Source organism: Oncorhynchus masou, chromosome 22, assembly GCF_036934945.1.
Source record: "Oncorhynchus masou masou isolate Uvic2021 chromosome 22, UVic_Omas_1.1, whole genome shotgun sequence".
NCBI classification, from domain to species: domain Eukaryota; kingdom Metazoa; phylum Chordata; class Actinopteri; order Salmoniformes; family Salmonidae; genus Oncorhynchus; species Oncorhynchus masou.
Genome location: NC_088233.1, coordinates 11,874,850 through 11,890,453, shown reverse-complemented (window position 1 = coordinate 11,890,453; position 15,604 = coordinate 11,874,850). Strand labels below are relative to the sequence as shown.

Here is a 15,604-nt window from a genome sequence, read left to right as displayed (position 1 = left end):
CACTGACATGATGTCAGCTGGTCCTTTTGTGGCAGGGGTGAAATGCATTGGAATTTTTTTGGGGGGGATTCAGTTCATTTGCATGGCAAAGAGGGACTTTGCAATTAATTGCAATTCATCTGATCCCTCTTCATAACATTCTGGAGTATATGCAAATTGCCATCATACAAACTGAGGCAGCAGACTTTGTGAAAATTAATATTTGTGTCATTCTCAAAACTTTTGTCCATGACTGTACATTACAGTAGGCTCTAAGGTGCATGGGATGCGGATTACAATCTTCTCTGGCATCCTTCTATAGATGCCACTTTGTATCTGATGGAATCCTTTTTTCCTGTGTCCTTAGGCCAAAGGTCCAAGACTGTGACATTATGAACTCTCCTTCTGGCATACAGTCAACTTATTGCTAGTGCCAGCAGTCTTACAATCTTACAATCTTACCGTACAATTTCTGTCTCTTCCTCGCCAAATAGACACTGAGACGTAACTCCTTTGTCATGCATTTACAACCCCCAACAGTCCCTTTTCTCCGTCCTCTGTCATCACTTCTTTCTTCATGTTTTGTGACCACATTATTCTGTAAATAGAAAGGGTGCTGCACACCAATTATTTAATTATTTAATTGTCTTTTTGCATTTGCCCCTTGAGTCATAGTCGGGCTGATTAGCTTCAGTCTGAGAGTGAAGGTCTTTGTGACAGCTAACCTCATTACATTGGTTTATACACGCTTAGAAAAAAAAGGTACTGACTAGAACCTAAAAGGGTTCTTCGGTGTCCCTATAGGGGAAACCTTTGAAGAACCCTTTTTGGTTCCAGGTAGAACCCTTTTGGGTTCAATGTAGAACCCTTTACACAGAGGCTTCTACATGGAACCCGAAACGGGTCTACCTGGAACCATAAAGGATTCTCCCATGGAGACAGCCGAAGGACCCTTTGGGAACCCTTTTTTTCTAAGAGTGTTACAGAATTTGTATTATATAGTTCAGCATCATGGCTGCAGTCATGACACATAAACCTACAGCATCTGCCTTGGTCTACAGTCAACTATGTAAATCCTTGTCCCATATAAATCCAGTCGTGGTTGCCATGGTTCCCAGATCCATGTGATATTTGGCTTTTGGGATCTCAGATCTGGTCGGTTCCTCAATGGAAGACCCATGGGTAGGGAGGTAGCCTCTTTATATGGCGTAGATCTATACATTGGTGGTTGTTTTTTTCATGATTGTTACTGAAAATGTAGACTCATCAGTGCTGTTTCTTCTGTGATCCTGTGATCCATTATGACTGTTGTATAATCTACTGCATCACTGATCAATGTGGTGACAGCAGTGTTGTTCTATCATTCTAATGTTATGGATCCATCACTCAGGGTTTGTGGTGCTCAAACAAGATGGTTCATCACTCTTTTACCTCTTTGAGATTGATCTACCACAAGCTGCTCTTTCTTTTCGTTGTGTCTGATTGATTGAGTGGCTGGTGTTATAAAGAGGAGGTTCAGGTTTAAAATGTTAAAGCTATTCCTCTGTGTGCCAGAGAAGAGAAGAGGTGGTCCGTGGAGATTCCCCCCATCGACAGTTCTCCCTGCAGCCTACAGTCATTTAGATGTTAGATGTTAGGCTGGTTTGAAGTCATGACGCTTTGTAATTCATCATAGACTGTACATTACACATGCTAATAACCACACCAGGGTATGCAGGGTAGCCTAGTGGTTAGAGAGTTGGACTTGGGACCAGAAGGTTGCAAGTTCAAATCCCCGAGCTGACAAGGTACAAATCTGTTGTTCTGCCCCTGAACAGGCAGTTAACCCACTGTTCCTAGGCCATCATTGAAAATAAGAATATCTTCTTAACTGACTTGCCTAGTAAAATAAATAAAAAACAATTGTTTGAGTTTTATTCTGAGCAATTAAGGGAATGTTGATGGAAGGAGAAATGCCAATTCAATGTGTTGTTTTCCCAATGAAAGTCCTACAGTTATTCCCAAGAGGGAATAGCGTTTCATTATATCAGAACATGTCTTAATTCTCATCACTTTCCAATAGGATTTGGAATGTGTTGTTCTGTAAGTGCTTGGTTACAAATGCTTGGTATTCCATGCCACTATAGCCCCAAAAATATCTTTGATATCTCACATTGTTCTGGTAATTCTCACATAGAAATTGAACTGAATGTTTGACACACTTGTATTTTTACAATGTATTTTTATTTTTTATCATCAGGAAAGTGGCCATTTTAGGCCCATCTTAGACCTGAACATGTCTCCTGTAAGACTCTATGAGTATATCTAGATTCTGAAATACACATTTTCACATTCATTTATTCAACATAATATGAATATGAATTTACATATGAATACTTAAATATAAATATGAATATCTCAAACTTTCATCATGCTTTTCTTGAAAATGGTTTGTGTTAGAAATGTAAAAAGCATGTCAAACATCTTTCCTCCCAATGAAGTTACTATGAGAATTGCCAGAACATTCTGAGAGAACAGAAATATTTTCGGCCTATGCTGCCGTGGAATCGCCCACATAATTTCACAACCAACAAGCAACTTGCTAATAAGGAATTTAGACTTCCTCGCTAAGGTTGCCTAGCAACACAAAGGGTTTGTTTTCGATACAGCTGTTCCTGCGAAAGCACGGGTTAAAATCCAATCTCTCGCCGAACCTGTTTCCACTGAACATTGATTTATGCATGTTTAATTTGGGTGTTATGTGATTGCAAGCGACACCTCTCTCCACCATGTGTTTGACAGCCACGTATTGAGAATGTGTTCTGCCCTGTCAGCTATGGCAATATCATTCATTTGGATTATTATTGAAGTAGTTTTAGATAATACAGTGTTTTAGAAATCTGGTTTATATTAAAATCAGTGTTAATGATAGTAATCAAAGTGGCTGTGGTTTAGTTGAATTCTCCCCATCCATAATGATTATAATAATTGACACATTCTTGCTGAGATCATGTGCTGCTTGTCTCTGGAATGTTGAACCTGGGTGAAGCACCGCTATATCTAGGGAGTTTATATTTTTTCAGTGCATCTGACTGTCTGTTAGAGTGATTGTGTGCAAGATATATATATAGAGGGAGACATAGAGAGAGAGAGAGAGAGAGAGAGAGAGAGAGAGAGAGAGAGAGAGAGAGAGAGAGAGAGAGAGAGAGAGAGAGAGAGAGAGAGAGAGAGAGAGTGTGAGAGGACGAGAGGGAAATGGAGATGCGTGGAACTGGTGCGTTGTGATCCCAGTCAGTAACAAGCAGTGTGTCTCCCAGCCTTTCCCCCTGCCTGGCTGTCTTTGTCCCTGTCTCCCTGCCTGTCTCCTTGTCTGCCTTTTTTCCTACCTTTCTCCCTGGCTGCCAGTCTCCCTCTCCCTGCCTGCTCACTGCCTGCCTTTCCCCCCTGCCTCCCTGCCTGTCTCCCTGCTTGTCACCCTGCCTACCTGTCTTCCTGCCTGCCTTTTCCCCTGCCTTCCTGCCTTTCTCCCTGCCTGCCCCCCTGTCTCCCTGTTTCTCTGCCTGCCTTTCTCCCTGAATGTCTTCCAGCCTGCCTGCCTGACTCCCTGCCAGCCTCTCACTGACTGCCTGTCTGTCTCCCTGGTTGCCTGTCTATCTCACTGTCTCTCCTGTCAGTCTATTTGTCTCACTGCCTGTCTGTCTATCTGTCTCACTGCCTGTCTGTCTATCTGTTTCCTTGCCTGCCTGCCTACCTGCCTACCTGCCTGCCTGTCTGCCTGTCTGTGTCTCCCTCCCTCCCTGCCTGTCTCCCTGCCTGCCTGTCTCCCTCCTTCCTTCCCTCCCTGCCTGTCTCCCTCCTTCCTTCCCTCCCTGCCTGTCTCCCTCCTTCCTTCCCTCTCTCCCTGTCCCTCTGCCTGCCTGCCTGCCTGCCTCCCTGCCTGCCTGTCTCCCTCCTTCCTTCCCTCCCTCCCTATCCCTCTGCCTGCCTGCCTCCCTGCCTGTCTCCCTGCCTGCCTGTCTCCTTCCTTCCCTCCCTGCCTGTCTCCCTCCTTCCTTCCCTCCCTCCTGTCCCTCTGCCTGCCTGCCTTCCCAGCCAATCTCTTTCCCTCCCTGCCTGTCTCCCTCCTTCCTTCCCTCCCTCCCTGTCCCTCTGCCTGCCTGTCTCCTGCCCTCCCTGCCTGTCTCCCCCTTCCTTCCCTCCCTGCCTGCCTGTCTCCCTCCTTCCTTCCTTCCCTCCCTCCCTGTCTCCCTGCCTGCCTGTCTCCTTCCCTCCCTGCCTGTCTCCCCCCTTCCTTCCCTCCCTGCCTGCCTGTCTCCCTCCTTCCTTCCCTCCCTCCCGTCCCTCCTGTCCCTCTGCCTGCCTGCCTTCCCTCCCTGCCTGTCTCCCTCCCTCCTTCCCTCCCTCCCGTCCCTCCTGTCCCTCTGCCTGCCTTATATAAATACTGCCTTCCCAGCCAATCTCTTTCCCTCCCTGCCTGTCTCCCTCCTTCCTTCCCTCCCTCCCGTCCCTCCTGTCCCTCTGCATGCCTGCCTTCCCAGCCAATCTCTTTCCCTCCCTGCCTGTCTCCCTCCTTCCTTCCCTCCCTCCCGTCCCTCCTGTCCCTCTGCCTGCCTGCCTTCCCTCCCTGCCTGTCTCCCTCCTTCCTTCCCTCCCTCCCGTCCCTCCTGTCCCTCTGCCTGCCTGCCTTCCCAGCCAATCTCTTTCCCTCCCTGCCTGTCTCCCTCCTTCCTTCCCTCCCTCCCTGTCACTCTGCCTGCCTGCCTTCCTGCCTGCCTGCCTCCCTGCCTGTCTCCCTCCTTCCTTCCCTCCCTCTCTGTCCCTCTGCCTGCCTGCCTTCCCAGCCAATCTCTTTCCCTCCCTGCCTGTCTCCCTCCTTCCTTCCCTCCCTCCCGTCCCTCCTGTCCCTCTGCCTGCCTGCCTTCCCAGCCAATCTCTTTCCCTCCCTGCCTGTCTCCCTCCTTCCTTCCCTCCCTCCCGTCCCTCCTGTCCCTCTGCCTGCCTGCCTTCCCAGCCAATCTCTTTCCCTCCCTGCCTGTCTCCCTCCTTCCTTCCCTCCCTCCCGTCCCTCCTGTCCCTCTGCCTGCCTGCCTTCCCAGCCAATCTCTTTCCCTCCCTGCCTGTCTCCCTCCTTCCTTCCCTCCCTCCCGTCCCTCCTGTCCCTCTGCCTGCCTGCCTACCTTCCCAGCCAATCTCTTTCCCTGCCATTGTCACGCGCTTTACCACTGGAACGACTTGCTGCTGCTTTTTCCCACTCCAAAACTCGGATACATTTCATATTCGCTCTTTTTCTATTTATTTATATCTCCACATTTCCCATGAACAATTAAGCAATAAGGAAAAGGGGGAAAATGAAGTCTTTTCTGAATGCCTTGAAGAAAGAAGGTAAGCAGTGATACTTGAGCGAGAGTTTTTTTTAATGGGTATTGAAGGCTTCCAGTGTTTTGAGTGGTTTACTGATACTTTGTGTGGCATATAGAAACTGAGAGAGTGGATTCTATTGTTTATGCCTTTAGGTTAATCACTGATATCATAGTGTTGTTGTTTCTTACAGGTTATGAGCTTGTTGTTATTGGTTTAATAACAACTGCTAATGAACTAAAAAGTAAATTATTGAATCCATATTAGTTACCGTATCATAACTCCTTTTGTTTATATAAATACTGATGTCTGCTTTCATAACCACTTGAACAAATCTCAAGAGAATGTTAACTATTTTGGCCCACAGTGTAGATATGTGTATACCAGAGAAAATATCAGAGTAGAGCCTACTGTACTGTCCTGTACTGTACTGTATATCATAGAATATATGAGAGTAGAGCCTACTGTACTGTACTGTACTGTACTGTACTGTACTGTACTGTACTGTATATCATAGAATATATGAGAGTAGAGCCTACTGTACTGTACTGTACTGTACTGTATATCATAGAATATATGAGAGTAAAGCCTACTGTACTGTACTGTACTGTACTGTACTGTACTGTACTGTATATCATAGAATATATGAGAGTAGAGCCTACTGTACTGTACTGTACTGTATATCATAGAACATATGAGAGTAGAGCCTACTGTACTGTACTGTACTCTACTGTACTGTACTGTACTGTACTGTACTGTATACAAGAGAAAATATCAGAGTAGAGCCTACTGTACTGTACTGTACTGTACTGTACTGTACTGTACTGTATATCATAGAATATATGAGAGTAGAGCCTACTGTACTGTACTGTACTGTACTGTACTGTACTGTACTGTATATCATAGAACATATGAGAGTAGAGCCTACTGTACTGTACTGTACTGTATTGTACTGTATATCATAGAATATATGAGAGTAGAGCCTACTGTACTGTACTGTACTGTATATCATAGAACATATGAGAGTAGAGCCTACTGTACTGTACTGTACTGTACTGTACTGTACTGTACTGTACTGTATACCAGAGAAAATATCAGAGTAGAGCCTACTGTACTGTACTATACTGTACTGTACTGTACTGTACTGTATATCATAGAACATATGAGAGTAGAGCCTACTGTACTGTACTGTACTGTACTGTACTGTACTGTATATCATAGAATATATGAGAGTAGAGCCTACTGTACTGTACTGTACTGTACTCTACTGTACTGTACTGTACTGTACTGTATACCAGAGAAAATATCAGAGTAGAGCCTACTGTACTGTACTGTACTGTACTGTACTGTGCTGTATATCATAGAACATATGAGAGTAGAGCCTACTGTACTATACTGTACTGTACTGTGCTGTATATCATAGAACATATGAGAGTAGAGCCTACTGTACTGTACTGTACTGTACTGTATACCAGAGAAAATATCAGAGTAGAGCCTACTGTACTGTACTATATTGTACTGTACTGTGCTGTATATCATAGAAAATATCAGAGTAGAACCTACTGTACTGTACTGTACTGTCCTGTACTGTACTGTATATCATAGAACATATGAGAGTAGAGCCTACTCTACTGTACTGTACTGTATACCAGAGAAAATATCAGAGTAGAGCCTACTGTACTGTACTGTACTGTACTGTACTGTACTGTATACCAGAGAAAATATCAGAGTAGAGCCTACTGTACTGTACTATATTGTACTGTACTGTGCTGTATATCATAGAAAATATCAGAGTAGAACCTACTGTACTGTACTGTACTGTCCTGTACTGTACTGTATATCATAGAACATATGAGAGTAGAGCCTACTCTACTGTACTGTACTGTACTGTATACCAGAGAAAATATCAGAGTAGAGCCTACTGTACTGTACTGTACTGTACTGTATACCATAGAACATATGAGAGTAGAGCCTACTGTACTGTACTGTACTGTACTGTACTGTACTGTATACCAGAGAAAATATCAGAGTAGAGCCTACTGTACTGTACTGTACTGTACTGTACTGTATATCATAGAACATATGAGAGTAGAGCCTACTCTACTGTACTATACTGTACTGTACTGTACTGTACTGTACTCTGCTGTACTGTACTGTACTGTACTGTACTATATACCAGAGAAAATATCAGAGTAGAGCCTACTGTACTGTACTATACTGTACTGTACTGTGCTGTATATCATAGAACATATGAGCGTAGAGCCTACTGCACTATACTGTACTGTACTGTGCTGTATATCATGGAACATATGAGAGTAGAGCCTACTGTACTGTACTGTACTGTACTGTACTGTACTGTACTGTACTGTATACCAGAGAAAATATCAGAGTAGAGCCTACTGTACTGTACTATATTGTACTGTACTGTGCTGTATATCATAGAAAATATCAGAGTAGAACCTACTGTACTGTACTGTACTGTCCTGTACTGTACTGTATATCATAGAACATATGAGAGTAATGCCTACTCTACTGTACTGTACTGTACTGTACTGTATACCAGAGAAAATATCAGAGTAGAGCCTACTGTACTGTACTATACTGTACTGTATATCATAGAACATATCAGAGTAGAGCCTACTCTACTGTACTGTACTGTATATCATAGAACATATGAAAGTAGAGCCTACTGTACTCTACTCTACTGCACTGTACTGTACTGTACTGGACTGGACTGTACTGTACTGTACTGTGCTGTACTGTATACCAGAGAAAATATGAGAGTAGAGCCTACTGTACTGTACTATACTGTACTGTACTGTGCTGTATACCAGAGAAAATATCAGAGTAGAGCCTACTGTACTGTACTATACTTTACTGTACTGTACTGTACTGTACTGTACTGTACTGTATATCATAGAACATATGAGAGTAGAGCCTACTCTACTGTACTGTACTGTACTGTATACCAGAGAAAATATCAGAGTAGATCCTACTGTACTGTACTATACTGTACTGTACTGTACTGTACTGTATATCATAGAACAAATGAGAGTAGAGCCTACTGTACTGTACTGTACTGTACTGTACTGTATACCAGAGAAAATATCAGAGTAGAGCCTACTGTACTGTACTATACTGTACTGTACTGTGCTGTATATCATAGAACATATGAGAGTAGAGCCTACTGTACTGTACTATATTGTACTGTACTGTGCTGTATATCATAGAAAATATCAAAGTAGAACCTACTGTACTGTACTGTACTGTCCTGTACTGTACTGTATATCATAGAACATATGAGAGTAGAGCCTACTCTACTGTACTGTACTGTACTGTACTGTACTGTACTGTATACCAGAGAAAATATCAGAGTAGAGCCTACTGTACTGTACTATACTGTACTGTATATCATAGAACATATGAGAGTAGAGCCTACTCTACTGTACTGTACTGTACTGTACTGTACTGTGCTGTATATCATAGAAAATATCAGTAGAGCCTACTGTACTGTACTGTACTACTCTACTACTCTACTCTACTGTACTATACTGTACTGTACTGTACTGTACTGTATATCATAGAACATATGAGAGTAGAGCCTACTCTACTGTACTGTACTGTACACCAGAGAAAATATCAGAGTAGAGCCTACTGTACTGTACTGTACTGTACTGTACTGTACTGTACTGTACTGTATATCATAGAACATATGAGAGTAGAGCCTACTCTACTCTACTGTACTGTACTGTACTGTACTGTACTGTGCTGTACTGTATACCAGAGAAAATATCAGAGTAGAGCCTACTGTACTGTACTATACTGTACTGTACTGTGCTGTATATCATAGAACATATGAGAGTAGAGTCTACTCTACTCTACTCTCCTGTACTGTACTGTACTGTACTGTATACCAGAGAAAATATCAGAGTAGAGCCTACTGTACTGTACTGTACTGTACTGTACTGTATATCATAGAACATATGAGAGTAGAGCCTACTCTACTCTACTGTACTATACCGTACTGTACTGTACTGTACTGTACTGTACTGTATACCAGAGAAAATATCAGAGTAGAGCCTACTGTACTGTACTGTACTGTACTGTACTGTATATCATAGAACATATGAGAGTAGAGCCTACTCTACTCTACTGTACTATACCGTACTGTACTGTACTGTACTGTACTGTACTGTACTGTACTGTATACCAGATAACATATGAGAGTAAGTCAGTCAATAGTCTACCAGTCAATAGTCTACCAGTCAATAATCTACCAGTCAATAATCTACCAGTAATAATCTACCAGTCAATAGTCTACCAGTGAATAATCTACCAGTCAATAGTCTACCAGTCAATAGACTACCAGTCAAATCAAATCAAATTGATTTATATAGCCCTTCTTACATCAGCTGATATCTCAAAGTGCTGTAAAGAAACCCAGCCTAAGAAAGGCCAAAACCTAGGAAGAAACTTAGAGGGGAACCAGGCTATGAGGGGTGGCCAGTCCTCTTCTGGCTGTGCTGGGTGGAGATTATAACAGAACATGGCCAAGATGTTCAAATGTCCATAAATGACCAGCATGGTCAAATAATAATAATCACAGTAGTTGTCGAGGGTGCAGCAAGTCAGCATCTCAGGAGTAAATGTCAGTTGGCTTTTCATAGCCGATCATTAAGAGTATCTCTATCGCTCCTGCTGTCTCTCGAGAGTTGAAAACAGCAGGTCTGGGACAGGTAGCACATAAGGTGAACAGGTCAGGGTTCCATAGCCGCAGGCAGAACAGTTGAAACTAGAGCAGCAGCACGGCCAGGTGAACTGGGGACAGCAAGGAGTCATCATACCAGGTAGTCCTGAGGCATGGTCCTAGGGCTCTGGTCCTCTGAGAGAGGGAAAGAGAGAGAGAAAGAGAGAATTAGAGAGAGCATAATTAAGTTCACACAGGACACCGAATAAGAGAGGAGAAGTACTCCAGATACAGTGCCTTGCGAAAGTATTCGGCCCACTTGAACTTTGCAACCTTTTGCCACATTTCAGGCTTCAAACATAAAGATATAAAACTGTATTATTTTGTGAAGAATCAACAACAAGTGGGACACAATCATGAAGTGGAACGACATTTATTGGATATTTCAAACTTTTTTAACAAATCAAAAACTGAAAAATTGGGCGTGCAAAATTATTCAGCCCCTTTACTTTCAGTGCAGCAAACTCTCTCCAGAAGTTCAGTGAGGATCTCTGAATGATCCAATGTTGACCTAAATGACTAATGATGATAAATACAATCCACCTGTGTGTAATCAAGTCTCCATATAAATGCACCTGCACCATAAAAAGTGTAGTTTAAAGTTTGCCACAAGCCACCTGGGAGACACACCAAACATGTGGCAAAAGGTCGCAAAGTTCAAGGGGGCCGAATACTTTCACAAGGCACTGTATAACAGACTGATCCTAGACCCCCGACACATAAACTACTGCAGCATAAATACTGGAGGCTGAGACAGGAGGGGTCAGGAGACACTGTGGCCCCATCCGATGATACCCCCGGATAGGGCCAGATAGGCAGGATATAACCCCACCCACTTTGCCAAAGCACAGCCCCCACACCATTGGAGGTATATCTTCAACCACCATCCTGAGACAAGTCCGAGTATAGCCCACAGTATAGTCTTCAAGTAATGAGTTTACCAGGCAATAGTCTGCCAGTCAAAAGGCTACCAGTCAATAGTCTACCAGCCAAAGGCTACCAGTCAATAGTCTACCAGTCAATAGGCTACCAGTCAATAGTCTACCTGTCAAAAGGCTACCAGTCAATAGTCTACCTGTCAAAAGGCTAACAGTCAATATTCTACCTGTCAAAAGGCTACCAGTCAATAGTCTACCTGTCAAAAGGCTACCAGTCAATAGTCTACCAGTCAATAGTCTACCTGTCAAAAGGCTACCAGTCAATAGTCTACCAGTCAAAAGGCTACCAGTCAATAGTCTACCTGTCAAAAGGCTACCAGTCAATAGTCTACCTGTCAAAAGGCTACCAGTCAATAGTCTACCAGTCAATAGTCTGTCAATCAATAGGCTACCAGTCAATAGGCTACCAGTCAATAGGCTACCAGTCAATAGGCTACCAGTCAATAATCTACCAGTCAATAATCTACCAGTCTATAGTCTACCAGTCAATAATCTACCAGTCAATAGTCTACCAGTCAATAGTATTTTTGTCAAAAGGCTACCAGTCAATAATCTACCAGTCAATAATCTACCAGTCAATAATCTACCAGTCTATAGTCTACCAGTCAATAATCTACCAGTCAATAGTCTACCAGTCAATAGTATTTTTGTCAAAAGGCTACCAGTCAATAGTCTACCAGTCAATAGTATTTTTGTCAAAAGGCTACCAGTCAATAGTCTACCAGTCAATAGGCTACCAGTCAATAGGCTACCAGTCAATAGTCTACCAGTCAATAATCTACCAGTCAATAATCTACCAGTCTATAGTCTACCAGTCAATAATCTACCAGTCAATAGTCTACCAGTCAATAGTATTTTTGTCAAAAGGCTACCAGTCAATAATCTACCAGTCAATAATCTACCAGTCAATAATCTACCAGTCAATAATCTACCAGTCATTAATCTACCAGTCAATAATCTACCAGTCAATAGTCTACCAGTCAAAAGTCTACCAGTCAATAGTATTTTTGTCAAAAGGCTACCAGTCAATAATCTACCAGTCAATAATCTACCAGTCAATAATCTACCAGTCAATAGTCTACCAGTCAATAGTATTTTTGTCAAAAGGCTACCAGTCAATAATCTACCAGTCAATAATCTACCAGTCAATAATCTACCAGTCAATAGTCTACCAGTCAATAATCTACCAGTCAATAGTCTACCAGAGCGGCAAGTGCTGCTGGCTGCTGGTAAGCTTTCTTGACTTGGACATAATTTTTTGCCAACAGATGGCTAACCTTTGTTTAACAGCTGCTCTTAGCAAAAATGTGTTTGTAGTTACTTTTCTAGCAATTTGGCTGTCAAAATAATGAAATACTATTTACTAAATCTATTCATTTTAAAATGTTGATTACTTCTTCTTGCCATTATCATTCACCTGATGATAAGACACGTTTTTTCGCTAACATTTGATGGGGGTCCCTGGGTCGCTGGTTTGCCAAAGAGGGGGTCCCTGGGCAAGAAAAGGTTGAAAACCTCTGATGTAGATCCATACATATCACCCATCTTTAATTGGCTATGGCTATGCTGTTGATGATAGGCCATCCAGATATCAGCATTAGTGGGAGAGTCAGGTGGAGAGGGGGTGGGACCTGCCATTGGGGGTTGGACATGTGACCTCTCCTCTCAATGCAGCATGGACCTACTCTATATTATGATGCATTCCATAGGTACAGTCTACACCATTAGAGCGAGACCAGCTGCGCTTGGCCCGCGACTGGAAAATGCTAGCTGACATTGGCCGGCAACTTGTGTTTCCTCCGGAGATCGCAACCACCACCCTAAGACCTGACATGGTGCTCTGGTCCCATTCACTCAATAAGGTCTTCATCATTGAGCTCACAGTACCCTGGGAAAACTCAGTAGATGAGGCTTATGAGCGAAAACATCTGCGCTATGCTGATCTAGCTGCCGAAGCACGGCATCATGGCCGGAAGAAGTCCGACCAGTGGAGGTGGGCTGCAGAGGTTTTGTGGCAACATCTACAACCAGACTGCTTAGAGACCTGGGAATTAAGGGCCAGAGCCAGCATTCGGCAATCAAAGCTGTATCAGAGGCGGCAGAAGGCAGCAGTCAGTGGCTCTGGATGAAGAGGAAAGACCCCAGCTGGGCCCCGAAGTGAGAGGGCCAGGAGGTATGCGGTCAACAATGCTTGACTCAGGGAGGAGGACGCCCCTGCCATGCGTAGTCCCATGGGATGTTGGCTATCAACAACAAGGCAACTCCTATGACTAATTGTGAATGGGACGCAAGCGTAGGATTGATCACCCTGTCGCTGGCCGCCTTTGGGGAGGGTGTATAGTGTGAAAGGCCGAAACACCCTAGGAACCAAAGGTACACTACTGACGATGCGCTCCCCAAATTTCACCACGCTCACTGTTCATTAACTCTTGGAAGTGCTTGCACAATGGATAGTAACATCTCATCCTGTGTTCTTGGAATCTGAATATGATGCATTCCATAGGTACAGTCACAGTTTTGAGGGGTTATCGCTTTACATCTTTTGAGAGTCTTACACACATACTCAGGCCTTTTGGAAGAGGTATTCTTGAGAGGCCTTTTTATAGAACCTTCTCCTATGACAGTACTGTTGTTTTCTTTTCCAAAGCAGTGTCATCTCTCTCACACAGTGGCCAATCATCTCTGGGTTAAACCCTATATTGCTGTATACAAGCCTCTTATTCCTCCCTGGTATTTAGTAGGCAGCGGAGAAATAAACATCATCATTAATCATGCTTCAGCTGTGTGAGCCGAGCACTGCATCAAACGCAGGGGAATTCCACCAAGGCTCTTATTATAGCTTGAGTTGAATAGAAGTTCTCTCCTCCTCCGCCAGGCAGCCAGGCAGCCTGCTCTGAGCCTGTGAGAGCAGCTAGTTAGGAGCTCTCATTGCATCTCCACTAAGGCTCAATTATGCTTATTAATACCTCAAGGTTAGAGACTACCTTTGGTTCTCTATTGAACCCAAGTAAGAGGTGTGTGTGTGTGTGTGTGTGTGTGTGTGTGTGTGTGTGTGTGTGTGTGTGTGTGTGTGTGTGTGTGTGTGTGTGTGTGTGTGTGTGTGTGTGTGTGTGTGTGTGTGTGTGTGTGTGTGTGTGTGTGTGTGTGTGTGTGTGTGTGTGTGTGCAGGAGAGAGCGCGAGAGAGATTGAAATACCACTTATTCTGTTATTTAACCAGTTTATTTTGGAGGAACAATGATGAAATGATGAAATTACAAATTATGTAATATTTCTCTGTGTTGAAACCTGTTCTAATCCCCCCCCTCTCTCTCCGTCCCTCCCTTCAGTGCCTTTCAAGGAGGTGCCGGCCCAACCCACCCGGCGCCAGCAGGCCCCACGGAGTACACTAGCTGCTCCACGGTCTATGCTCCTACGCTCCAACAGCGACAACAACCTGAACGTGAACAACCGGTCACCCCTGCCCTCGCCGTGCCACTCTCCCCTTCGTAGCCTCTCCCCCCGTCGGCCCCAGCAGCAGCAGATGCCCAGCCCCAATGGAACAGTCAGGACCATGGGGAAGGGGGCTCCCCGCCCTCCCCGTTCACGTTCGCCCTCTCTGGGGCGCCTGGGGGAGGAGACACCCAGACAGATCCCCCAGCGCCAGCCCAGGTCAGTCACCAAACAGAATTTGAATTATACATTGACTCATGAGGGCCCCCAACGTCTCTTGCGGGTGCCCAAAGCTGAAATCATGGAATGACATGATAATTCCCAACCTATTATTTGAACCATGTTACCAACTTTAGGATACACTGATATAGGGTGTCACTTTCCAAAAAGTGCCCTCAATTCAGAACCTGCTATTAGGAGTATTTCGGCCCCAAATATCTGTCCCAAAATTCCCTGGAGTACATGGCAGCTTGGGGAATAGAGGAAGATTTGTCACACTCACTGAAAGTCTGATCCGTCTTTCATGAAAATGTGGATGGATGGATGTGTGTGGATGGATGTGTATGGATGGATGTGTGTGGATGGATGTGTATGGATGGATGTGGATGGATGGATGTGTATGGATGGATGTGTGTGGATGGATGTGTATGGATGGATGTGGATGGATGGATGTGTGTGGATGGATGTGTGTGGATGGATGTGTGTGGATGGATGTGTATGGATGGATGTGTATGGATGGATGTGTGTGGATGGATGTGTATGGATGGATGTGTATGGATGGATGTGGATGGATGGATGTGTGTGTATGGATGTGTATGGATGGATGTGTGTGGATGGATGTGTATGGATGGATGTGGATGGATGGATGTGGATGGATGGATGTGGATGGATGGATGTGTATGGATGGATGTGGATAGATGGATGTGTATGGATGGATGTGTATGGATGGATGTGTATGGATGGATGTGGATAGATGGATGTGTATGGATGGATGTGGATGGATGGATGTGTGTGGATGGATGTGGATGGATGGATGTGGATGGATGGATGTGTGTGTATGGATGTGTGTGGATGGATGTGTATGGATGGATGTGGATGGATGGATGTGTATGGATGGATGTGGATGGATGGATGTGTATGGATGGATGTGGATGGATGGATGTGTATGGATGG

General features: G+C 44.1%; 1 protein-coding gene across 1 annotated transcript in view; it reads left to right on the top strand.

Annotated features, from left to right (window-relative positions):
- Positions 1-15,604, top strand: part of LOC135509012 (SH3 and multiple ankyrin repeat domains protein 2-like) — a 154,207-nt gene that overhangs the window by 41,128 nt on the left and 97,475 nt on the right. The window contains exon 10 of the mRNA XM_064929296.1: positions 14,329-14,650. Coding sequence (XP_064785368.1) covers positions 14,329-14,650 — 322 coding nt within the window. The remainder of the gene's footprint in view (positions 1-14,328; positions 14,651-15,604) is intronic.